This window comes from Blennius ocellaris (genome assembly GCF_963422515.1).
Source record: "Blennius ocellaris genome assembly, chromosome: 3".
Classification (NCBI taxonomy): domain Eukaryota; kingdom Metazoa; phylum Chordata; class Actinopteri; order Blenniiformes; family Blenniidae; genus Blennius; species Blennius ocellaris.
The window spans coordinates 9,846,902-9,872,590 of NC_137652.1; the positions used below are offsets into that span (position 1 = coordinate 9,846,902).

The 25,689-nt window shown below is 42.7% G+C and overlaps 2 protein-coding genes across 2 annotated transcripts; one reads left to right on the forward strand and one right to left on the reverse strand.

Annotated features, from left to right (window-relative positions):
* Positions 1–790: 790 nt before the first annotated feature.
* cdkn2a/b (cyclin-dependent kinase inhibitor 2A/B (p15, inhibits CDK4)) lies at positions 791–3,463 on the forward strand (the record flags this gene model as incomplete). Its single annotated transcript, XM_080520813.1, has 2 exons — positions 791–919; positions 2,175–3,463. 2 exons carry the CDS (start codon positions 791–793, stop codon positions 2,424–2,426), a joined length of 381 nt encoding a protein of 126 aa, XP_080376939.1. The 3' UTR covers positions 2,427–3,463.
* A 926-nt stretch (positions 3,464–4,389) lies between these two features.
* On the reverse strand, positions 4,390–24,433 carry LOC308149345 (uncharacterized protein). Its single transcript, XM_080521050.1, has 10 exons — positions 24,306–24,433; positions 20,664–23,032; positions 18,079–18,247; positions 16,348–16,434; positions 16,195–16,253; positions 15,898–16,065; positions 11,290–11,392; positions 10,812–11,051; positions 7,101–7,223; positions 4,390–5,394 (listed from the first exon to the last, which is right to left on the reverse strand). The coding sequence occupies exons 2-10, from the start codon at positions 23,027–23,029 to the stop codon at positions 5,356–5,358; spliced, it is 3,354 nt and encodes a 1,117-aa protein (XP_080377176.1). The 5' UTR covers positions 23,030–23,032; positions 24,306–24,433; the 3' UTR covers positions 4,390–5,355.
* Positions 24,434–25,689: the final 1,256 nt, after the last annotated feature.

Genomic DNA, 25,689 nt, shown 5'->3' on the forward strand with positions numbered 1-25,689 from the left:
TTGGTAACCTGTCAGTAAGGGATTTGTAAAATGCGATTCTTTTGATCACTGGACTTCTTTCTCCACCCTCTAGGTCACATCTTTCCTAGTTGCTGGACTTTCTGTTAGTCGTGTTACTCCTGTTATTATAGATGTTGACCTGTGATTTCTTTTTCTTTTTTTTATTGATGCAGTGAGAGAGAAAAGGCTGGAACTGATGTGAACCGATGCAGTTGAGGAACAGCCTGCAGTTCAGTTTCAAGTCTTGTGTGTTCGATCTCCCATTGTGTTTTAAAGTCCTCCAGCACCATGTGAAGAGGCTGTTGCCTGCTGGTGTGTGGGAGAATGTGACAGCAGTGTGAAGTCGGTTGACTATAAACAAAAAATTATTTATTTAAAAGCGCCAGCTTTTATTCCGTTTCCTCGTGCTTTGTGTCATTTGCCTGCTTTCCAGCCGCGCCGGGCCGAGGAAGAGCAAGCTGGGGCAAAATGAGTGTGTACAAAATATTCAGCCACATTTGCGCATGCGCAGACCGCACCGCTGCTTACAGTGACGTCACCCATTCAAAGCCGAGACAAGCCCGGACACACACCGCCGACGCACCGCCGGACAGACGATGCACGGTCTGCGCAGGCTCCCGGGTACCTCGACACACTGACAGCCGTCAGCGGAGGACAGGACACACCGCCGGGCTCACGCCACCGGTGAACCGCCGCGTTCACGAGCAGCTCTTCCTGAAAAAGAAGCATCACAATCCCACCTGTCAGCGCTGATCGGCCAGCCGGACATTTCTCTGCAGATTCCCCGGGAATGGCTGCGACTCTGCAGGATGAGCTGACAACAGCCGCAGCGAAGGGGAACGCTGCAGATGTGGAGGATCTTTTGCTGGCCGGAGCTGAAGTTAACGGGGTGAACAGATTCGGACGCACGGCGTTGCAGGTCGGTGTCGCCCAGATGCGCTTCGGGGACTAAACGCGGCGCGTTGGCGCACTGTGATGCGTTTCAAGAAGAATGCTGTATTGTCCTTTTAATAACATCACAGGCAGGGATACGTTTGAAATTCAAATATTGATTTTTCAAAAGATGTTTTAGTTAGTTGTTGTTTTCTTTAGTTTCTTTTTAACAAAAATGTTTTATGAAGTGCAACGGCTCTCACAGTGACGCGCAATCCCGTGACTCTCGGTGTTGCGCCCTGTCAAAACGTAGGGGAAAAAATCATCTCCGTATCAGAAATATTGTTTGCAAAAAGTAAAAACACCGTCAAAGTAAATCATCACACACGATTAAAATGAAGCCATGCGTTGTTATGTGTAATTATTAGTAATGGGACTATTGATCCTGAAGGTTAAAACGAATTTTCGTCAGAGAATGACAAAATATTTGAAAATGATCCGAGGTATAGTGACCAACTGTTAATGTTATTTTGTGTGCATCTCTCTATACAGATTCAAAATCTATCTCCAAAAAGATAGATAGATAGATAGATAGATATATAGATAGATAGATAGATAGATAGATAGATAGATAGATAGATAGATAGATAGATAGATAGATAGATAGATAGATAGATAATTTTGAGTACGTGTGTGAGAGGAATACAGAATATTGGTACACAACTGAAGAAAAAAAACACACGCTTCAAAGAGTGAATTAACTTTAACTATTAACTATTGAATTAACTAAATCACACACATTTACTAATATCTATCTATCTATCTATCTATCTATCTATCTATCTATCTATCTATCTATCTCTATATATGTGTGTGTGTGTGTGTGTGTGTGTGTGTGTGTGTGTGTGTGTGTGTGTTTATATTATATCCTGCACACACAACAGATGGCATACTGATAAATTATATATATATATATATATATATATATATATATATAAAATGTGTTTCATTATATAATGTGTTTCATTACATTTGCGCAATTATAATAATAATGATAATAATAATAATGATAATACAGTTTAATACCGAGAGCTTTTCAAAACTAAATCTATAAATGGTTTAACAGATAAAATCACATGCACACGTGTCTAAATGTAATAATTTAATTATTCACTATATAAATGCTCGTGTCTGTCAAACAACCGTTATGCAGACTTCAGACGCGTGCGGACTGTTTAAATTGTTTTGAGCCGGTGTGTGACGCTGGACCGGACTCTAATCACGTTTGCCTTGTGATGAAGGTGATGATGATGGGCAGCACGGCGGTGGCTCAGGTCTTACTGAAGAGCGGAGCGGATCCCAACGTGGCGGACCAAAGCACCGGGACGACTCCGCTGCACGACGCGGCCAGGACGGGCTTTCCGAACACGGTGCGGTTGCTGTTGCAGTTCAAGGCCAAGCCTCAGGCCCGGGACAAAGCCGGCCACCTGCCCGTGGATCTGGCCGCGCAGCACGGCCACGGGGACGTGGTGTCTCTCCTGCAGACTGTGTGAAGTGCGGCCTGCTCCAGTGAGCAAGCGGGCCCTTTGGAGGCCTGCAGCACAAACCACGCACTGACTGCGCTGCCGCACATTGGATTTACTTCTGATTTGATTTCAACGTGTATTTATTTGTTTTCTCGCTGGAATGGAGTTAATACGCCCTCCTTAACGAAATCTGGGTTTTGACAAGAGGAGGAAAAGTATGGTAAGCTCATGATAAAAACATCCACTTTTTTTTTTAAGCACAAGTTGCGTCTTAACTTCGAAGTGACAATTGCGGCTGTAATCACTATTAGTGTGGATTTTGTCATTTGATTGTTTCATTCTTGCGACGGTCGTCGTAATGGCAGTTTTAACGCATTTCATGTCAAATATTTATCCAAATAACATATAAGCCATTTGAGGGGGAAATGTTCGAAAATGTTTTGCACGTTTGAGCATTCAGCCCAAGCACTATTTTTATCTCGAAGCTGCAGAAACTTTGAGGCCCATTTCCTGTTTGACATTCAGATGTGGCTTATTATGCACTTTAATATACTTTCATTTCTATAGATGTTTTAATCTGGTTAAAAAAAAATATATATATATAAGTAATCGTTTGAAAGTTGGATTATTGATGGTTCTGGTGCAAGTAAAATATATACAATATATATTTTTTTTAAGTTTAACTTTCGTTTTCAATTCACTTAGACAGAGTTTGAATAACTGGCCTAGTTTAACCTGCATTTCCTAAACAGGTTTTACAGGCAACATGTTGCCCTAAGTTGATAAGGTGTATGTCTTGCCTCAGGTGACTCCACTGTTAAAATAACAAAAACGTTAAAGTGAAAAGAAAAAAAAAAGGATCATTAGGTTGAAAAAAGTCTGCTGCTTGATGATGTATTGATATTGCCTGGACACAATAATGCACTTCAAGACATGATGTTGGACGATTGTGTAATTAAAACAAAAAATCTACTGGCTTCAGAGACTATTCTTCATAGAGGAATGCCTGTACACGTATAGCCTATATCAATGTTTTTTTTTCCTCCGTGGAGGCTTCGTCAGTTCAAGCAGATAAAACAGCAGGCCGAAAATTACTTTTAGCATAATTTAACATCAAATAAAAAGAGTGACACAGTGGCTTGAATCATTTTGTACTTATAGGGTGTGGATTAAGTTCACTTCTCACACAATAAAATTAAATCTGCTTTCATTATTGTAAGAAGAAATCTCCAGCACGACACAGCTATTTATTTATCCTGTTAAACATTGTCCAAGATTTATTTAGCCAATCAAGTTTTATTTCTCCCTACACTCAGGCTTTACGCATCAATATAAACTTGGCTAAACGACAGCCAAGTTCATATTTACTATTGGGAAAATGTGGAACGATGATTGAAAGAATTAACTGAGTTGTCTGCGCTTGGAGGCTCGACCTGGTATTGTTGAGGTGTCGAGTCTCTCAAGCGACCCGTTTTTTTAATTTTTTTATTCTGATTGGAGGAGGAAGCAGCAGCGTGACAGTGTTCTTTAGAATAACTGAGCCACCAATTCTGCTCTGATGCCTTTAACAGCCAGGTTGGCAATTTCTTCGTTTGGATTCAGAGTTTCGAGTTGTTTTTTTATTTGTTTTCTGGGCTTGAGTGGACTTATCAGAGACACAGCTGCTCGAGACAGAACAGTTTCTAGTGTTGAGCTTGCTCAACTTAGCACTTCCTAGGAAACCACTCTGCAGATCGACTCGCACTATAATTCTCACCCCCTCGTTCACCATGTAAACAATAGACTTTACTCATTACGGTATATGCTTTTACCTTATTCTCCTTTTTATGCAGTTTTAACCCCTTTGTTTTAATTTGTGAAAAGAAATAAATGTACCTTGTGTGTGGGAAGCAGCTTCTTAAATCTATTAAAGCAAGCACACTTCTTTTTTTTTAATGGATTTAAAAACCTCTTCAAGAATGACCGACTCTGAAAAGTCAAATCTCAGGGTTTTATTGAAACAGTGAAGGATGCATATTAGTACTGTTGGGTAAGTGAAGAAATACATCGTGCCTAATCATGTTGAGCAATGTACTCCTGACAAATTGCAAGTCAAACACATTTCTGAGAAGACAAATGTTCAATCAAATGACCTCAAAAATAGAGAAACCGGAACTTAAGTTCCCAAAAGTTCTTTGTTATTATCACAGTATATCAAACATGTTAACTGTGTGATTCATTTCTAGCAATCATCAAATACAATCCAAAAAAACTACCTACTAATACTCTTGAATGTAAACTGCTTTGAATCTGTAACTGATCAAATGAATGCTGGGTGGGGGAAGAAAGTGTCTCTATAAGCAAAAACTAATTTGTTGCAGTACTAACAAGACTCAGCTAATAGTCCATGCAGCCACTTAGATTTCTTTCTAAATTAAATCAGACAAGTATTCTCCAGCCATCCGGGTCGGCGTTGACAGTAGAAGCAAGTGCTGCAACTGAGGCAGTCGGAAAGTATTTATGTGCTGCGCTTGCAAAGCGTCTTCATGGGATCCTGGATTAATGCAAACAAAGACACTGACGGTTTACAGGCAACAAATAGAAAGATTTACAAACAAAAATCAAAACCCACAAAATATCTTCATTTTGACATTTAATTCTGCTTTAATCTGTTTGTTTGGTTTTTTTTTTTAATGTATTTTTACCCAAACATGTTTGGGCATGAGTAACAACTTTTTCCCCAGAGGAATTGAAGAACCTGTGAGTCGGGAGTGCGTTTTGTGGATTTTCAGTCGAGACAAAACGTGGAAACTGCTGCTGAACGCGCAACATGTGCATTATTGATGTGAGGCACTTTCTTGTGATTCACTGATGACGAATTCGTCAGGCAGCGTCGAGTCTGTCGTCTGTGTCCGGGGCGGTGCGGTGCGGAGGTTGTGTCTGGAATCCTGATCCTGCTTTCCCGTGAAACCCACGCTCAGTGTTTCGGTAACATCACTGACGACTGCGCCATCGACTGAAACAGAAAGAAGACGAACGGCCTTTTAGCCTCCTCTGTGTGTCACCGAGTCATTGAAGGAAGATGAAATTGTCTTGTTGGTTTTGTGTTTTTTTTTTTTACATGTGAGGGAGTTTGTTCTCTCTCTCTCATTTTTTTTTGCTTTTGTAGTTTACGTCTGCCAGTAGATTTTCTCCCATAGTCCACATACACTTTTTTTTTCTTTCTCTTATTCCCCCTCTCTTTTATGTTTCTTTTCCCCTTTCACATTTCCATCTCGCCAAGTTCTCGGAGAATCAGTGATCATCATGGCTGTTATTTATTTATTTTTTTTTTTCTTTCCACGATGGACTCCTAATTCCAGTTCCAAAAACATAGGACCAAATTGAATAGAGTATGTACAGAACATGTATAGTTGCTGATGTAAAAACACTTCATCCATATTTTATTTTTGCTGATGTGCACAATAGATCACTCATAATCCCATTAAGGGATTTGTTCTCGAACACCACTGTTTTTTGTTTTTTTTATTCTAAATATTGGCCCGACTCAGTCCTCATCTCACCTGGTAATCTTTTGTTTTGTGAATTATTTCCTCTTTCTTTTCTTTGCATTTGATTTCCTTTTTTTTTTAATGCATCTATTTTTACTCAATCTCAGTCTCTTGTATTATAGTAACATGATTAATATATGAAAAGAAAAAACAACAACAATAAAATGAGTTAGAAAACACCTCAGTATTGTCCAAGCACTTTACGTGGTGCCATGCAATTCCACTCTGAAATGATAAATTAACAAAAAATGAGTTTAATAATTTGCAGGTGCTAGGCTCGGCCATCAATCGTCTGTACCACTTCATTCAGTCGATGTGTGTGGCGTGATGGTCGTAGTTGATTATTGACAGAAAAGCACACACACACGCTCACACTTACGGACCCTGTAGAGTTACTGGAGCTGCTCAGTGTCGGCTGAACACGCGACAACGCTTGTCGAGTATTGCGATAAAAAATGACTTGAGGCAAATCTAAACATTTAAATGTCTTTTTGAGATTTGTTCTTCCAAATGGCAGTGCTTTTCCTCCTCCTTTTCCAACCGGCTCCTCTGTAGTTCTGAGAAGCAAAGCAGTTTGCCGAGTTTGTTGCTTGTTTGGCAACGTTTTCCTGTACAATGGTTTGTTTTTGTTTTTTTAAATCGAGATTATTCAGTTTACTTTCATTTTGAATTTGTTGGCGTTCAGTCGTCTGCGATATACGTGTTGCACATGCCGCTTTCAGACGATGATAAATGCGCATCCAATGTGAAACTACCCCAAAGACTTTATTTTATGACTACGAGAAGTAAAACCTGACAAGCTCGGTACAGAAAAGAGGCATGCTCATTAGCCGGCGAGTGTGGAAACTACCACTTCACTGTGAGGCACAATAAGAGGAATTGCTTTTAATATCGGTGTGCAGCGGAGCACAGTGTGCCACATTGTCTGAGTTATCCTCCGAAATGAAAGTACGTCAGTGTGGTAATCCCCGCCTCGAACTGGTGTGCATTTGAAAGCGATCACACAAAAGCATACAGTTTGATTATCCTTTTGAAACAACGTTCAAGTGACGGTGCACTAAAACGGGAAACACGTCGACTTGAGATCTCGGTTTAAGTTGGGCAGTGAGAAAATAAACAGATACGCCTTTCGCGAACTCGGAAATTAATCATCGAAAAGCTGACAACTCACTTTCAAAGTCTTCATTGTCTGAGCCCAATCCATCTGACTAATCTGGGGTATTGCGGTGAGCAGGATACTGCTGGCTTTGTTGGCATTCTCCTTCATCGTCTTCAACACGTTGTCGACACAAACCTGAAAGGAGGAAGAGAAGGAAAAAAAAAATAGAAATGCATACAATTAAAATACACATTCAGACATTTCTTGTAGCGTGTGCGATATAAACAGTGAAACCAGAGCTCCTCTTGTGAGTAGAAGATAACAAATCCACTCATTTATCTCCATGAAAGTGTTTTCAATCGAGGTGGCAGTTTACTCAATGTTGTGATGACATAAGCATTTTTAAGTTAAGATGGAAACGGCAAAAGTCAACAGTTATAAACCGTAAAAAAATAAACAGTCCTGTGGGAATATTGTTCTCCAACTAAGTGCCCAACTTCTACCCCGAGATGACCTCGGAGGAAGGCGAGTATCCTCCTCTCCGATATCTGCAGTGACTAAATATTGCTGCTCCAGATCCTTTCCATTGTTTTCTTGGACTTGTGAAAACAGAATTAATTTTGGCCATCGAATGACGAACACCAACCCACTGATGACATCTGACTATCAGGTACATTAAACCTAATAAAATATAGGTATTATATGAGATTCAATGATTTGGAGATCATTTCTGAAACATCTTGTAAATAGGGTTATTTTAAAGGAGAGTTGTTTTTTTTTTTTTTTTTTTAAACTGCCCTGCCAATATATCCCTTAATGATAAAAAATAAATAAATAAAAAGCTAAATATGGGCAGCACAAGCTCATTCCTGGATGGGAATGTGAGGAAAAGCTACATTTTGATCAAAATCGCCGTCACAACAGGGACAGGCCCTGAGCAGTGTGTGGAAACAGCTGTCAGGTTCATGCAACAATCTGGCAGAGTGTATGTAAAGAGTGGGGAGTTGTCTTCCTGATGGCCACCTGCCTTCTGCACACCAGTGACTCATTATGTGGATTTGGTGGCGAAAACACAATTCACATTGTATGCAGTAAAGCAAAAAAAAAAAATAATAATAAGAAAAAGAAAAAGGCTTCAAATAAAAATTCCAAACAGTTTATCATCTATGTTGACAGGCACTTAATCACACAACGTTCTGAATAAATGAACAACGATTCAAAGAGTTACAGTACAGCCTTAACCACTGATCTCCTGTAGTCTAAATTCACTTTTCCCTTGAGTGCTTTGTTTTGTACAGTCTAACCCTAAAGGCTGGGGGTCGTGTTTTCATGGCGTTTGCCCGGACGAAGACAGTGAAGCCGATGACTCGGCGTGACTCAACCTCCTCTGCCGGGGCTTCCACCGGAGGTTGGCAGCCGAGCCGACAGGCGGGGAGTGTGAGGGGGAGAGGAGGTGGCGGTGGCGGCGGCAGGCAGGAGGTGGTGGTAATAGGCCGGGAGGGAGGGAGCATGCGAGCTGGAGGGGGCGGAAGGATGTGGCGAGTGTTCTGCAACAGGAGGGGGAAGAGGTCAGCTGCAGGAACTCGGAACTGGAGTTGTGAGTTGAGCTGGATCAGTGACAAATGGCGTATTAAAAAAAAAAAGAGAGAGAGAGAGAGACTCGCCTACACACAGTAGATAAACTGCAGTCTGTGGCCTCATGTGGCCTCATGTGGCTTCCGAGTGACACCCCCGCCCCCCCCCCCTGTTGTCAGATATATACGGGAACAGATGATAAAAAGCCCATCTAACTAATGAAAGTCTGGTGGAGGAAGTGCTTACGCATAGTAATTAAAAAAAACAAAACAACCAGCTTTACACTTCAACACTAGATCCATTTAAATCATTTAAACTGCCAGTGGAAGCTTCCTGTGCTGTGTGACAATATCAGACCATCTCCTATCTCCCAGCTAACAGTAGAGATCTGTAGATAATTGTGCAGTAATTGCTTTATTGCACATCTTGGCACACGTGGCAGAAACCCGTGTATCCTAATGATGCAGCACAGTATTCACCGAGGGACTGGCTTTGGACAGTTGGTGGTCGTGTGTCACACCCCAGTGATGTTCAAGAATTCCCCCCCCCCCCCGGAGATCAATCAAGTTTTTTTTTTCCTGATTCTGATGGGATATCCTGGAGTAATCACAGGTATGAAGTGACCCTGTCCAGACCCGGTTGTCGCCATATTTCTATCTCGTAACCCTTTTACAAGCGCCTGGCACACGTCCCAAGGACAAGTGTGGCGAAAGCGCTGAACACTTTGATGACCCCCTGGCACCTCTGATGATGCTCGGCTAACCTGTTTAAAGGCCGAGTCGTGGTTTCACTTTTTATTTTGGAATTCATTCATGTCAGGCATGTGACATTTCATACTTGTTGCGCAATCGCATTGCACGCACATTGATTATAATAAATCATTTAATCATACACACCTCATATCTGATTAGCACGCCGGAAAAAGGGGTAGGAATCAAAACCTACCCCCTTCTCCAATATTTAAGAGTCATCTTTCTGTATTAAGAATAGTTAGTATTATAAGCAAGAATGTTGCCTAATATAGAAGTGTTATACACATGTACATAATATTTACACATGTACATATTTACAGACCCACACATATAAACACAAAATTTCAAGTTTGCATTCATTCACACAGTTGCTCCCCTTCCCAAGATGCCTGTTCACACCCAGATCCCTATATAACATATACCTACAATCTCCAGTGTATAGTCCTGTTTACAGTGCAAGAGACACCCTATAGTTTCCTCCCCGTTCTTCATCACTGTACCTGGGTAATATTTTATGTCGGAGCCTTTTTTTTTTTTTTTTTTTTAAACAGTCTCACGCTTGGACATAGCTTCAGGTCTTGACTTGAGTTTGTTGTCGTTCGAACACTGTTCACTTTGCTGAGTCATGCCGAGGTAATTTTGTCCCTTTCAAACTGTAAAAACACCTAAAATTTCCGTATTCACCACATGTTATGAGTGATCAGCACATTATTACTCAATAGTCACCTGCTACTTGAGTTACGTTCGAATTCAACAGGGAATGTCACGTGGATGAGCGGATTTGTGAATCCGCACTCAAAAAAACCCCCCATAATCAACGCGCATGAAGGCCACTCTGCATGCTCGCCGTCTCCCTGTTCATGATTGCGGCTTCTCTCCGCACTCACTGTAACTTTCTGTTCCTTCAAGGCGCTCTGTTGTGTTGAGGTTTGGCACTCTGAGGGCGGGTGTTGAATAGATTCCACATCACATCACGTTAAACATCTGTTCCCAGGCGGGTTGTCATTTTGGGGAAAACAAATTGGTAAGTTGAGGAACAAACAGGTTCAGACAGGTATACGATGCCGAGCAGCAATGGCGAAATTTACAGTTGCTACAAAAAAAAAAAAAAAAAAATTGCTGACCCACAATACATAACTTCCTCCGAACAGTGTCAACTCTGATTTCTGCCCATTGTGGATTAATGCTTCCAAGTATGAGATGCGTATGCAGGTATTACAACCAAGTCCAAATGTTTGCCTTTATTAGGATCTAGAGATTGAAGCCGCACGTTATACAAGTGAAGTCTATTTTTGATGCAATTGAAATTCTGTCCACTGTCGGCAGTACAATGAGACAAAGTGGGACAGCGGTCAGGCGGCAGAACATGACGTCAGCCTATAACGGACTCAACGGACCCCGAGGAGCATCAAAGTGATTCAGACCTACGGTTAGGACCTCTGGCCCTCCCACTCACCGCTTCCTCGTGCTCCTTCCAACAGTCGTAGTCGGTTGCCATGGCGATGCTGGCATAGCACAAGCCGGCCTCCTTGGCGAGCACCACCTCTGGCACAGTGGTCATGTTGATGACGTCGGCACCCCACTGGCGGAACATCAGGCTCTCGGCCCGCGAGGAGAAGCGAGGCCCCTCGATGGTCAGCATGGTTCCTCGGACGTGACACTTGATCCCCTGACCGCGGGCCACCTCGACCAAGACCTGCGCCCGGACAGACAGTCGGCCAACGTCATCCATTGTGCACCCGAGAGGGAACGACGCGACAACTGGAAACGCGTCGTTCCGCTGCTCTTTAGAGTTTCACTGTGCCGCCGAGCACTCGGGATCATTGAAGACGTTTTACACTTTGTCAACTCATACCTTGTTTTCAATAGACTGATGAGAATTGTCAAATACTTCCAACATACAAAATTGACGTGTGTGAATTGAGTGGACTCGCCTCTCTGGTTCTGTTGCAGAAAGGCTCGGCCATGGGGACGTGACACACACCAGGGGGGCTTGTGGGCTGCCCATCGTACAGCGTTTGTGCTCTCTTGGTTGTCCTGGCAAGAAGAAAACAGATCAAAGTTGTTGTTTTTTTTTTTTAAAGGTATTGTCAAGCTCACCGAGACAAACAACTGCAGTGGTTAAACATAGTTGCTGAAATTCATAATTCTGAGTAATGCAAATATTGATTTTATATGTGTCAATCTTAAATATGCCTTGCTATGGTCTGAAATTTGAAAATAAAAGGCAGACAAGAGCGAGAGTGCGTATATACAGAACAAGAACGACTTCAGAAGTATGGCGATATTTATTGATTTATGGGTATGACGACGGCAGCTTCCTCCAGTAAGCCACTCGACATGGTACAAACATCACAGGCATCCAGCTTCTTCACAACAAACATCTTTCAGTGGTTTCCAGTCCTGCTGGGTCGGTAAAGTCTGCGACAGGCACAGATCCAGCCTGTTTCGTCCTTCGCTCTTTTTCTGGGGACGGGTCAGGAGCACACAAGAGGCCGATTCACTTCAAGCAGTGACCTGAAGACATCAGGAGTCCTTCACTCACTCGGCTCCGCGGCAGTACGCGATGTGATGTAACGTAATGTGAAGATATATCCAAACTTGTTTCCTATTCTGATTCATACAGTCAGAGGCAGTCAACCATTTAACCCCACACGCCCACTGATTTCAGCCTTTTTTCTCCATTTCACTCACTAATTTCCAGATTGTATTCTCATACCAAGGACAACAATACACTTTCATAGTTCAGATGACTAAGTGAACACAGTTGTCCTTGATGACAGCTTTGCACACTCCCACAAGTATCCTCAATGAGCTCTGCGGAACTTTAGAATTGTTTGTATGATGCTAGAACAGTAATAACATGTGTGACTAACACCAGGTGACACTTCCCGCCTCTCCGAATGGAATTTGCAAAAACACTTTGCAAAATATGTGGAAACATTTGCGGTCCCGAGTCATGGGGCTTACCAACTGCACAACTTGGATTTTGAGCATAATGAAGAAAACAAGGGCGTCTGCCGTTTGATTTTTGTAATGAAACCACACAGATATGAACAATAACAATGACGAGCACACAGACATTTGCATGCACAGACAATGTTTGATTGGTATTCCAACAGGCCCTGAACTATAAAACTACCACGTCCACGGAGAATACCGGGGGTCATGACAATATGGAGGTCGCCATCGTCGTTACTGTCAGTCTACTTCATGTGCAGCCCCAACTATTTACCACGGCCGTGCTGCACGTGTGCAGTCGCAGCGTTTCCAGCATCTACAAGGAGCCCGAGCGTTTTCGAAAAGTCCCACCCTGGGAGCCACTTCCAAAACGTTGCGTTTTCAGCGGCACCGCTGTCGTCCGAACGGACACCCAAAACGCAAGGAATGTTTTTGCATTTTCGCTTGCAATCGCTGGCGTGTAAACAAGGCCCGAGATTGTTTTGGGTGAGTTGGGGCGGTGACGCGGAACGCACGTCAGCCTAAAAGGAACTCCGCCAATGTGGCAACTGCTTCAACTCGGCTGGGAGCGATCCGACCGACATAGAACGAGCCGAGAGAATCACGAGCTCAACAAAGAGAAAGACTCACAAATACACTTTGTGTCAACATTTCTGCAGAAATACGCATTTGCAGTTTGGCCGTTTTCAGCAGAAGGACAAATAAAAAAAAAACCGCGTAAATGAACAAGTACATAACGACACACCCTCGAATGAGGAAGTGTGCAGATCATCATACGCCGAGATCATCCCAACAATCTCTCTCATATGGATGACTTGAAGACGCCATTCTCTGGTTTCCAGAGTCATGACACAATTATCTTAGACATCCAAAATATGAATGCCTTTATTGACAATAATCTTGAAAGCCTGTGTGCCCAGCCCTGTCGCTTACTCACGGCCCTGGCACGGAGAGACTGAAGCCACGCTTTAAATATTTTGTGAGCTGCAGCTGCGGTCCTGCCCTGCTCAAAACCAACAGCACAGATGCGTGGGCTAAACTATGAGCTGAGCACAATGCTTGTTTATGCAATAGAAATCAAGTTATGTTGGCCTGGCATTTAATTAGTCACCTGAGTTCAGGAGCATTGTTGCGGGGAATGGCTCCCACACCCTGCAATTATCAATTATTCCCCCCAAAAAAATGTTCTAAAGAATGTGCTGAAGTCAGCCATGCGTTAGTCACATTCAGTTCTGCTGCCATGCGTTGGTCACATGTAAAAGCTGACAATGCCATTCAGTTTAAATTGTTGATGTAAACTACTGATTGTATTTTTGTCCCGTTTTGTAATTTTGTCTCATTTATTCATCAACTCCTATGTTCCTTAAACTCTCCATTCGCCTCGAGTCTCCGACAACACGAACGAGCGCATCTTTGAAATGCAGGGGAAAGCTGGCGCTGCCAGGAAGATCCATCCACGTGCACAGGGAGAACATGCAAAGAAAAGTTTGGCCAAAGAAAACCGACCCTGGCCTTTTTACTGTTGAGTTGAAACTGCTAAACGCAACTCCACCATGCCGCCTACAGAGTCAGAAGTGGAGAGTTTCTCTGTTCTTAATATAGAATAGCGGAAAAGATGAAGGGAAGCATAATCAGTCAACTGAAGGCTGAAATGCAACAGAAGCCACTCAGCCAGAACGAATAAAAGGCAGCAGAAAATGAATAAATCACCTCAAGTCACAAGCAGATTAAAATTGGGAACAATTTCATAAAATCAGAGGATTGCCGAAGATTTGACATCTAAACGAGAATAAGAATTTTTTTTTTTGGGTACATTGTGTGAGGGATTAAGGGTAAAATCTGACAAAGAGACACTTATCATAAAGTCGCCTAGTGGTTGGTTTAGACACAACAACTAGGAAGCGCCAGTACGGAGCCTTTACAAGTATGTTGTCACATGCTGTTGGACAAGTCTGAGCACGTCCAAACATGTCACTTCCTCATTTGGAATAAACAGGTTTTGTTTGTGTTTGATACTGGTAATGGAGCGGCGTCGCCAGCACGGCCGACAAACCCCCAAAAACCTCCGGGGTGTGGGACGCCACGCTGGCTGTGTGAAGACTTTACACATTTATCCCGGTTTCAACCAGTTGTATTGCAGACTCGTGGCGAATAAGACTGGCAATCGTAACGGCACATCTCACAGCGAGCACATTGTTGAAGCTTGACTACACTTCCGCAAGCAGCGAACCCGGGAGCACAACACACGGTCATGATCTCTGTGAGCTACATGTGCAGTGTGTGTGTGTGTGTGTGTGTGTGTGTGTGTGTGTGTGTGTATATGCCTGGAGGTCTGAACATGCTTCCCGTGAAACAAACGCATATCATCACGGCGAATGGCAAGTCTGCTTCAGGAAGAATTCACCAACTGTAATCTGAACTGCTGAGACCGACGACTTCATGTGTTCACACACGAGGATCGGTTGTAACAGTTCACAGAGGAAAACACAGAAATACTGCTAAAGGGGTGACTCAACTATGACAACAAATCAACATTATAACACCAGTGTGATGACAGGTGTGAATGTTTTTTTGTACGTCTATTTGATTTTTTTCCTTTCCATTGTTTCATCTCATTTTAATTGTTCCTTCATTCGAAATAAAATTTTAAAAAAACTATCAAATCGATGTCTCGCTGTGCTTGACCTGTGACAAACTGGCGATCTTTCCAGGGTTATTAACGTCGCCGTGCTGAAACTCTCACGTCACAAAGCGAGTCACACAATAAAGGAATCAAGAGACAAACAGGAAGGAGCCACAACCGTTAGAAATACCTTCACAGGGAACTTGGCGCTCTCGACACCGCTGGAGGAAGGTCACGGTGAGAAACGCGTTCATTCCTCCACGGCTCGGAGCAAACTGTGACATTCGAGAAGCAGATACAATATCGAGCAGAAGGAACGAGTGTTTCCCACTGAACGGGACGGCAAAACAACCGTGTGACTTGGAAGGACTGTCCCTAACATCCCACTCTTGTTATCGAGTGACAAAAGCTGCGGGGGCGAGTCCGGCGGCATGTGTCATTCAGTGACACGAATCCCTGCAGCGAGGCCCATGAGAACACCTGAACTGTGAGCAATGACCTCAACCTGCTGTCAGCAGCAACACAAAGAGTGTGTGTGTGTGGCATCAAGGCATCTTATTATATTGCTGCTGGAGCCACTTTAGTTGTGAATAAAAACCTAAAGCACAGACAGAAAGGAATATATTGTGATAGAGAGTATTATTAAGTTAGATATTGCCACACTATATTTTGTATTTTAAAATGTAAATCGATGAAAGATAAATAGTATATTATTATTATGTAAAACTTGCCAGACATGACTTGAGTGCTCCATTTTTTTTTAAACTCCTGAAACTGAGTTTGTGAGTAATGTTAATATTAACAATGGATGGCACAAAGAAGCCCACTAATGAGTTGAATAGAATTAAGTAAACATGGACTTTGTGATATTTAAATAGAAGACACGATCTATGTAAATCCAGCAGGGAGTTTCCTCCCTTTTTCATCTGACCTGCCGGGGAAGTCGTCTCGAACTAACCTGTCAATGAACTGGTCGATGATGACGATGTCTCCCGGCTGGATCTCCTCCCTGAGGGAGCCACAGGCCGTGGTGACCAGCAGGTGTGTGCATCCTTCTTCTCTCAGGGCCCAGATGTTGGCCTGGTAGTTCACATTGGACGGCATTATGGTGTGTTGTCTGCCATGTCTGCCAACGACAAGATCCGCCAAGAGCAAACACAGTTTTAAGGCGGCATCGAACACTTGTATGGTTTCACCACTAGATGGTGCTAACAGAAAACAAGTCCCAACTTCCACTTCCACATCCGGTTTTTACCTCGCAAGGAGCACACATTCTACATTTTTTATCTTCCCCAGGATCAACGCATCTGACGGCTGTTCAGGAGGCAAAAAAACAATGATATTCTGATTAGAGACACTGAAACCAGTTCAACCCGTTACACTTTGAAGGCCACGCAGTACAGCTCACCTTTCCATATGGCGTATCAACGTAGCGCTCGGTTCTCCCCTCCAAGATATCCGGGTCGTCGAGGCCCGAACCCCCAATGATTCCAATCTGGCGGTAAAATGAGAGAGAAGTTAAAACACCTTTATTTCATCAGATGTAATACTGGAGCCGAGGCTTGTTCAAATCCATCTGGCGTGACGAGCGTGTGGCTTCTGGAGACGTTTGCAAATACCAGAGTAAAGCTGCAGCATATGCATCGTTCATCACACAGCTGACATGATCACGTTCGGGTCACAAGTGCGTCCCTCTCACACGGATATCACAAGATGTATTCGGGGTCAGAAAGGTTGTCGATGAAGGCCTCCGTTAGTATTTAATGATTATTTTTTAAATGATTCATACGGAGATGAGAACAAAGCTCAACTGTCTTAGGTTTGAATTTTGAGCACAAGCAGAACAGAGTTCGATCTGAGGCCAACGTCACCGACGGGGGACTAATAAAATACAGTCAGAGACTGAAGTCGATGGTGATATCTTTGTTTGATTTTGCTTTCTGTATTATTGGAACCGATTCCCTCAATTTCAAACAGGCTCACTGGAGGGTTTTGTTTTGTTTTTTAAATCTAAACTGCTGATGGTCAGTTTTTCAAACGCCAAACAAACATATTAATATGGAAGGTGCTCCTGTATTTCACTCGACCACATTAGCCTTATCTTCATTATCTTCTCCACGAGACTGTGTGTTAACTAATATGAATCTTACTAAAAGTTACTGACTTTGATGTAGTTGAGACAGCAGAGGTTTAAAGTATTATTTTACAATGCTTTATAATAACTGAATGCACTCATCTAATGTGAAAAAAAACCCAACACCTTTTGGTATCAAAGAATGTTGTGCTTTTAATCCCCTCTTTCCGTTGTCAATACCACAGTGGGTCGCAGGAAGCTGAAAGTGACACCAGCTTACAAACATTCACACTTCACAGGCAAGTTAAAGTCACTAAAATACACAGATCTGGACTGGAAATAGACATTTGCTCAAAGGGCACATTGCACTGCTTGAACAGGCTTTGAATAATCCACCTGCAGCAGCAGTAACAGCTCACACACCATTCAGTGTTCAGGCAACAGACACTGCAACACGTGTGTGAGATGGGGGGAATGAAAGAGAGAAAGAGAGAGTGAGAGAGAGAGAGAGAACATGCAAACTGCACAGAGAGCGAGAGAGAACATGCAAATTGGAGAGAGAGAGAGCATGCAAACTGCATAGAGAGAGAGAGCACGCAAACTGCATAGAGGGAGATAACATGCAAAAGGCAGAGAGAACATGCAAAAGGCAGAGAGAGAAAACATGCAAAGTGCCCACACAGACAGAGAGAGAGAGAGAGAAAAGGAGAGAGAGAGCATGTAAAGTACACAAAGAGAGGCGTCACAACCTCAAAGTGAGCATTCTGTTGGTGTGAGTGCCAAACACCACACCACCTCTCTCTTTTGAGTTCAGTACTAAATGTGACACACACACACACACACACACACACACACACACACACACACACACACACACACACACACACACACACACACACACACACACACACACACACACACACACACACACACACACACACACACACACACACACACACACACACACACACACACACACAGTGACGTTCAATGCATTTCTCTGCACGTGTCAGCACGAGGAAGGGGGGTGGCATTTATCGAGCGTTGCAGAACTTAGCATAACACCTGCACATTTCTTTTCGGTGGTCCCTTTTTTCTTTGTTTTTTTTCTCTACACAATGAAACTTGGGATGGAAACAACCCCCTGGCTTGGTTATGTGAAGTTTTCACGGTGAGATTGAAGATGATGACGGCTGTTTCTTCCGTTTCCTTCCGGCTGCAGGCTGTCATGGTGCTGCGGGTCTGCGACCATGTGGCACAGGATCCAGGATCATCCCCCCCCCCCCCCCAACACACACACTACTCTGAGTGTTAGAAAAACACCCCGGCTCCCTCACAGCTTGCTAATGTGATGCTAACATCCCGATCGACTTCGTTCCGCATTCCCAGCCTGCAGCGCGAACACATCTGGTGTAAAAGCCCCTCCGTTATTGACTCCCCCCCCCCATAAGCGGATCCATTCACGTCACAATGTAAAATCTGTGATAAGACGACAGTTTTCTTTGCTTTTGTTTTGTGTTGTTTTTACCTTGATGGGCACCGTGGAGGCCATAACGAGTGTTTCTGCTGTGGAGAAAAGTGGAGATTACAGAAAGTTGAACCTCTTAACGACATCCGACTGACTGAGCTCCGGACATCACGGTTCACTTCCTGTGTTTCTTTTCACAGTAAAAGCAGATTTATTTATTTATTTTTAACAAATGGGGCAAATAAAAAAAAGCCTCCTTCAGAACAATGTTGAAATAAAGTATCCTTTAAACATTTCGCATCCTGTGTTTACATGTGTGTATTCACTCTTTCACTTTTCCGCCTTTTTGCTCATTTACTTTTTGAGTGTTTTTAGATAGATGTCAGGTTACCTTTATTGTTGGTCCTGGTTTTCTTTCTTTTTGCCAAGGCTGGATTTGGGGCAATGCATTTTGATTACAGTGTTATTGGTCCTGTGACACCTATGTAAAAAAAAAAAACATTGAATAACTGTATAATATAGAACATTTAACCCTCTGAATTTGGATCCCAAGTGCTTTTCATCCCCCGGACTGGGCCCACGCCTTGTTGGCCTTTTCATGAAATCCTCCATGAAGACTGTGCTGCTGGACTTGGAGAACCACTTCATCAAATCTGCAGCTTGAGTCCGTGTTTTGCAAAAGTTCCCATGAAGCGTAAAGCATCATGCCTTATTCTGATAATGTAGAGGAACCCCAAGTGTTTATTCAACCGTGTTGGTGCTAACGTTGCCCCCATAAAGATGTTAATGATGCATCTTTTATGGCTCAAGGCTGCACACTGAGGACACTCTCTAATTTACTAACTGGGAGAAGTTCATTCCTCATATACTCATACTTCAACTATCGTATATCAATTATTCTCTCATAAATTAATTTATCCTGATGCAGCAAAGAATCTCTGTAATCAGTTCATTTCATTTTGTGAAATATTCATTGGATTGAAACCTGCAAAAGCTTCTGTTAAATTATGTCCTGTTTGTCTCTGTGTTGATTTTAAACTGAAACAATGACTTGATTTGAAATAATTCTGAAATTATCCATGGAGACGGTTGGCTGTAAAAAAAAAAAAAAAAAAAAGCTTTTAATTGTGATTCTTATTTTTTTTGAATTTGCAACATATAAAAAAGTGATTGTGATAATTCCTCAAAACGAAATAAAACATATCTGACGTTTTTAAATATTAGTAATCATCTGAGCAGTTCAACCCTGAATTGGACAAAGCAGAAGACAGATGAATAGATGTCTACTTTTTTGTGTTTTGACAGACAAAGTACCAGGGAAATTCCAGCATGTCTGATGTATCCATGTCAGTCATTTTGTTTCAGTGTTAATATTCTCTGATTATAATCCAAATTCCCATCAGTAGAGCCATATTCATGATGTCAGACTGCAGATCTATGATGAATAATTAAAGCGGGAGTAGTGTTGACGGTCAAACGTGCGGATCAACATCAACTGACCCTGGAAAGCAGCGGCCAAAACACGGTCGTCGTGATTGATCGAACACGGCTGTCAAAACTCTTATTCTATTCAACATGAGAAAAAAGAAAAGCAGGACTAACAAATCAGAGCACAGGGAGGAATTATCGATTTGTTTTTAAATACATTTAATTGAAAAGATGTCATTCAGAAATTCAAACACCAGCAGCAAATATAAACTAGTACTTCGGAGCAGCAGGTTGAAAAAAAAAAATAACAACTGTATTGTTTTAAGAAAATAATCGAAATCATTTAACAAAAATATGTAAAAATATTATTCCTGAGAGCACCTTGGAAGTATTACAAAGCAAACCACTATTTGAGATTCCAAACTTAAAAGTGACACAAAAAGGAAGAGCAGCTTCCAGTATTTTCCGGTTCTTCTCTATTCATTGTGGCACGTTGCACAGTAAAACCTCGACTTTGTGTTGTGTGTCAATCAACTGGGACACTGATGATGTGTGTCTGGTTCATTGCGGAGCTCTGCTTGTTCCACAGTCGTACTCTGTTCAATCACGGCAGAAAATACTTGCGGCACAGTTTAAAATGTTTTCTTTTTTCCATTTATGCGTATCTGCCACTTCCCTTAAAGTGTGGTGATCTTAGTCAATTGATTGTTTTTAATTCCAAACTACCGGTCTCGGGCTGGTCCGTCAATACAACTAGTCCGTCCCGTCGGTGTCGGCTGCGTCTTGTGACGCAGGTTGGAGCGGGTTCTCGTTATTCGTGCCACCCGTCTGGGTCACGTGACCGGGGGAAAAACAATCGCTGTTACTATCGATGGTAATGACGGTGGGTGAGCGCTTCTCCGAGCGACCGCTCCGGTGACTTTTGCTCCTCTTCTTGTGCTTCTTCTTTTTCTTGTGGTGACGCTTGCTCCGCTCACAGGATTCCCCGTCATTGACCAGCTCCACGCTGACACTCCTGCTGGTCTTTCGCGATCGCTCTTTGGATTTTTTCCCACGCTTCTCTTTGTTTTTTCTCTTGTGTTTCGTGTCGCCTTCTGACGGTTCTTCGAGATGCCTCGTTTTGTATTTTCTTTTACCTCCGGGTTTGTCATGATGGGATCCGCTTCTCAACGAAGGGGAGCGACTGCTGGAGTAAGTCCGAGATCTAGAATGTCCCCGGCCTCGTTGTTGGGAGTCCCTGCTGCGGCTGCGAGACTGAGAGCGCCTTTCGAAGTATTTGTGGCTACTGTAATAGTAGGACTTCCTCTGTGTGCAATGTGTCCCACTCTCACTCCTTTCCTGGCTGTAATGGCTATACGACTGATAAGTAGTGTGGTCACCTCCTCTCCTTCTATAAGTGCTGTCACATTTCGAGTACTCTCGGCCACTTGGGTATAAATAACCTCTCTCAGTTGAATAAGTGCTGTTGGAGACCTTCGGGCATGAGAGGCTGTGCTCTCCACTTACTGACCTCTTCCTCCTTCCTCTTCTTCTGTGGTCTCTGCCTTTTGATGCGTCGCTCTTCTTAGATCTCTTGGCTATAGCAGAATCTCCATCTCTCTCTGTTCTGTCCGACATTCTCAGTGGGTTGTTTATATTTGATGAAGAGCTCTGTCTTGTCCTCGAGTCCAACACTTGATGGTGGTCTGACTCGACGTTTTCGGATTGTTTGGTAACATCACTGCTTTGCGAGGCAGCGGGGCTGGGACTGGTGAAACGGATGTGTCGAGGGAGAAGAGGAACTGTTTTGGTATCTTCATTCTCAGAATCAGACGTGAGCTGAACCAGCTCAGGAGTCCGCTCTGATGTGGGCTTGACAAAACCTACAATGACACAGTCGTCGCTGTCGGAAAGCACGTGCTCCTCTGTGTCATATTCCACCACATCCAAGTTGGTTTGCGTAATCGGACTTGTTGGTCGTGGTGACGTTTCAAGCTGCTGCGCCTCCCCCTCTAAGCTGCTATCTGAATCCCAGTCCAGGATAGATTGGTGCTCCGCCCTGCGCTGCTCTGCTGCGGTGGAAAAAGAAGGTCCGGGTGTCTCATCATCCCACATCGAGTGGCTCAGAGAGGATGTGGCATCTTCTGGGCGGCTCAGCTCTGCAGAGTCTATTTCATCTTCTGAGATAGCAATCACAGATGAGTTGGAGTTGCCGCCTTCGTTGGAGGATGGCGTCGGGCAGTCGTAGACAGCGTGCTCGTCATAGGCCTCCATATTAAAGGGGGCCTTCGCAAAGCTGATGAACTCGTGCAGAAAGTGCTCTGTGCGACCCTGCAGGAATGGCCTGAGCTCCTCCAGAATCGCTTGGTCCTCCATGTCAAAACGTGTGATGCGTGACATAATGATGTGTTGCACAATGTTGACCAAAGAGCCATGCGCCCCGTACAGCACCACCAGCTCTCGCTTCAACCAGGGGATCAGTCGATGTAAGCAGGCGGGATTCCTTCGGTAGAATTCGGCTGAGGTGTCTCGGGAGCGTCCGCCGTCGCGGATACTCCGAACCCTCGAGCCTTGCCGGTACAGTTCCCTCCTGAAGGTTACCATCTCCTGCTCTCTGATGTTGTTCACTGCTCTGCCTTCCCTCGCGGCTCTCCTCTTGGCTGCCAGCCTCATCATCATGCGGCGTACATAGGGGTCTTGTCGCTGTTGGAGAGGGTTTAGCGAGGGTTCAAAAAGGACTCCGTTGTCTGGAGGGGCGGACGTTCGAGCACCCTCCATGTGCCGACGGACTCCTGTCAGAGTGGTGCGGTACCTAAACCGCACACCCTCAAAGGTCCCAAAAGAGCCATTATCCACAGGCCGTAGGTCATACTTCTTGAAGTCTTGGTCTGACTCGATACTGTGATAGATTGAATTGAACGGCTGCTTGCATAGGGGACATTCGGCTTTGTTCTTCGACCACTCTTGAATACAGCGGAAACAGAATTTGTGCAGACAGAGGTCCAAGTAGGAGATGTTGTTAAATCTGTCCAAACAGATGGGACACTTGGAGTCTGGCGACACTTCTTCCGACGACGACTTCGAGGATTTTTTCCTGGCACTCTTCTGGCTCTGCTGCAGGGCGACCTTAACAGCAGACATGATCTGACAGGAAGAAAATAAGTTGGGTTAATCTTTAGTTCATCTATTGATGGCATTTCTCTCTATTGTATAAGTGCTGGTTTTGTGAGAGAAAAAAAATCTGTGCTCCTGATTTTCATTTGGTGAAACTTAGCAGTCAGCAAGCTGTTGAGGGTTTAAAGATGAAGGAAGAACATTTTAGGGTGTGTGTGGTATTTCTGTTCGGATCATTCTGTGTGTTTATTTGGATAATTATTAATTTTCCTAATAGTGATAAATATTTAATGTATATTACACAAGTCAATTGTCAACTTATGTATAGATGAGTGGCAAACTAAAGGTTCAGTACAGTACACATTTGGCCTTTTTAGCTGGTGTTTTTATAATAAATAAATCTATATATTCTTTGGATACTATTCACTTTGTAATATTTGTCAGTGCTCAGGGATCACCCATCTACAATAACTGCTGCGACTTCCAGTTTTTATTCAGTGTAACATAAAAATATCTCTTGGCCCGTTCAATTATTTGAGGCTCTGTATTAGTATCATTTATTTCTACTGTTGTTTAATCAAGATGTGAGTCTGACCTGATCTTACTGCCATAACAAGTGCAAGGACAGTAATACACGTCTACAACCAAGAATCCGGTCAAGCAGATGTCATAAACACATAATATGTACAGAATAGAATAGAAACACTTTTATAATACACTAGATTTCTATGTGGCTACTTTGTAGGTACGAGGATTCACCCATTATGCAGTAAAAACTTTAAACCAAGTCGGCTGAGGGGCATTTGTTTCGAAAATGTAGAATTAACAACAGAGATACGTGGTCTCAATGTGGAGTTTTACAGTATGTCGTAACAATGCCACCACATAACCACTGTAAAAGACCTCCACTGTTACATAGCACACGTCAGACGTGTGAAAACTAAAATAACGCTGACATGTGAGGTTACTCTGGGTCAAATTGTTGTTAATTTCGCCTCGTGGCCTTTCCTCGACTATCAAGCTGCTCCCGTTCAGTTAGCTTAGCAGGTGACACTTGTGTATCCTTCACCGAAGTGAGCCATGTCGACAAAAACAGTGCCAGATAAAGCGTGGTTAGGTTGTGTATATGTATACTCGCATCTGCAATACTTCCAATATATGTCAAATGTGTTTTAACCTTTGAAAATCTAAAAAATATGTGACAGGTGGCCTTGGTTAGCTAAAGTTAGCAAGAGCGGCTAACGATGCTAACCAGGCGCGAGCGGCCGGTTAGGGCGTTTGAAAAAAGTTCTGTAACGTTCACCTCACTCTTCTTCTGTCCAGTGCGCAGCTGGGAATCAGTTCATCCTTCACGTCTTGTGGGATCTTGACGATTACAAATAATTCCCGTCCCTGAAAAAAACATTTACAACATGCTGAATATTTATTATATCTTTTGTGAGGTTTATTTAAAAACAACCTCCGCTCTTCACAATAAAAGTGCCGTCTTCCTGTGACGAATTTCACATTAAAAGTGGAATATTTGCACCACTGAGTGAGTGACATTTTACGGTGAGATGGGACTTTTGCGGTTTCCTTGTGTTCACTGATACGACCCCTCGTCGTCACTAAATTATCGATTATTGATTGAATGAAACTTATCTCAAGAATCACAAAATTAAAGACAAGATTGATTGTAGTTGTGAGACATTTCACTAAACAAAATAAAACTGTGTCTATGTATGCGTTATACTTTTACGGTATTTTAATCGTAATAAATTACGTCACAGGCACTCATTACCTGTAAGAAGCATCATACTGGTTTTAGGAAAACAAGACCTGGATCTTGGCTCATTCATCTTTTAAAAATGGGTCAAACTTTGGTTTTTGTTTTTGAAAGCAATGCTTGCAAGCATTACTTTCAAAAACAAAAAACAACTCTGAATATTTTAGTATAAGGTGATGCAGCCAAACCAAGGTACGTTTTTCTTCCAACTCGTGACGCCATGGTGAATTTTGTACTATGTGTTTATTTGCTCAAAGGAAATCAATCAATATACCAAAGAAACTGAGTAAGAACTCGAGCTGAGGAGTTTGCTAAACGAATGAGCTTTTCTAGTAGCTACAGCTAAGAATTAAACAAAGAAAAATTAAATAAATAGGAAATAAATAGGTGAGCTAGAGTGGCACATTAAAAGGAGTAAGAGAACAAACAAAAACACAAACAGTAAAATTAAAGCTGCAAGCAGCGTTAAACAGGTCTCCACTAGTTGCGGGACTCTGGCTGAGAATGTGGCCTGAATAGTGTATAAATGTGTCAACGTTATGAAAGTTAAATGAAGTCTGGCAGAAAGTATAACTTTTTTCAAGATTTTTTTTCTTTCAAGGTAGAGTAACATTAACGCTGCTGTCCAAGTAAATTCAACACCAATATTTTGTCAATGCTGTAAGTTGACCAAAATCTGTGCTTTACCATATTTATGGAGTATGCAAACAGTTTTAGGAACAAGCAGCGAGTGCATCAAAGCAGTGTTTAACTGACTTTTAATGAAAATACTTTCTTCAACCAAAGTTTCAAATTACTAATAAATGACTAAATAACTTGTCAATGTGTACTTTTGTGAGATGTGGAGGACAGCAATCACTGCAAACGTGTGACTATAATTCCATGAATTCCTATTCCAGGTTATTACTTTACAAGTGAAAGA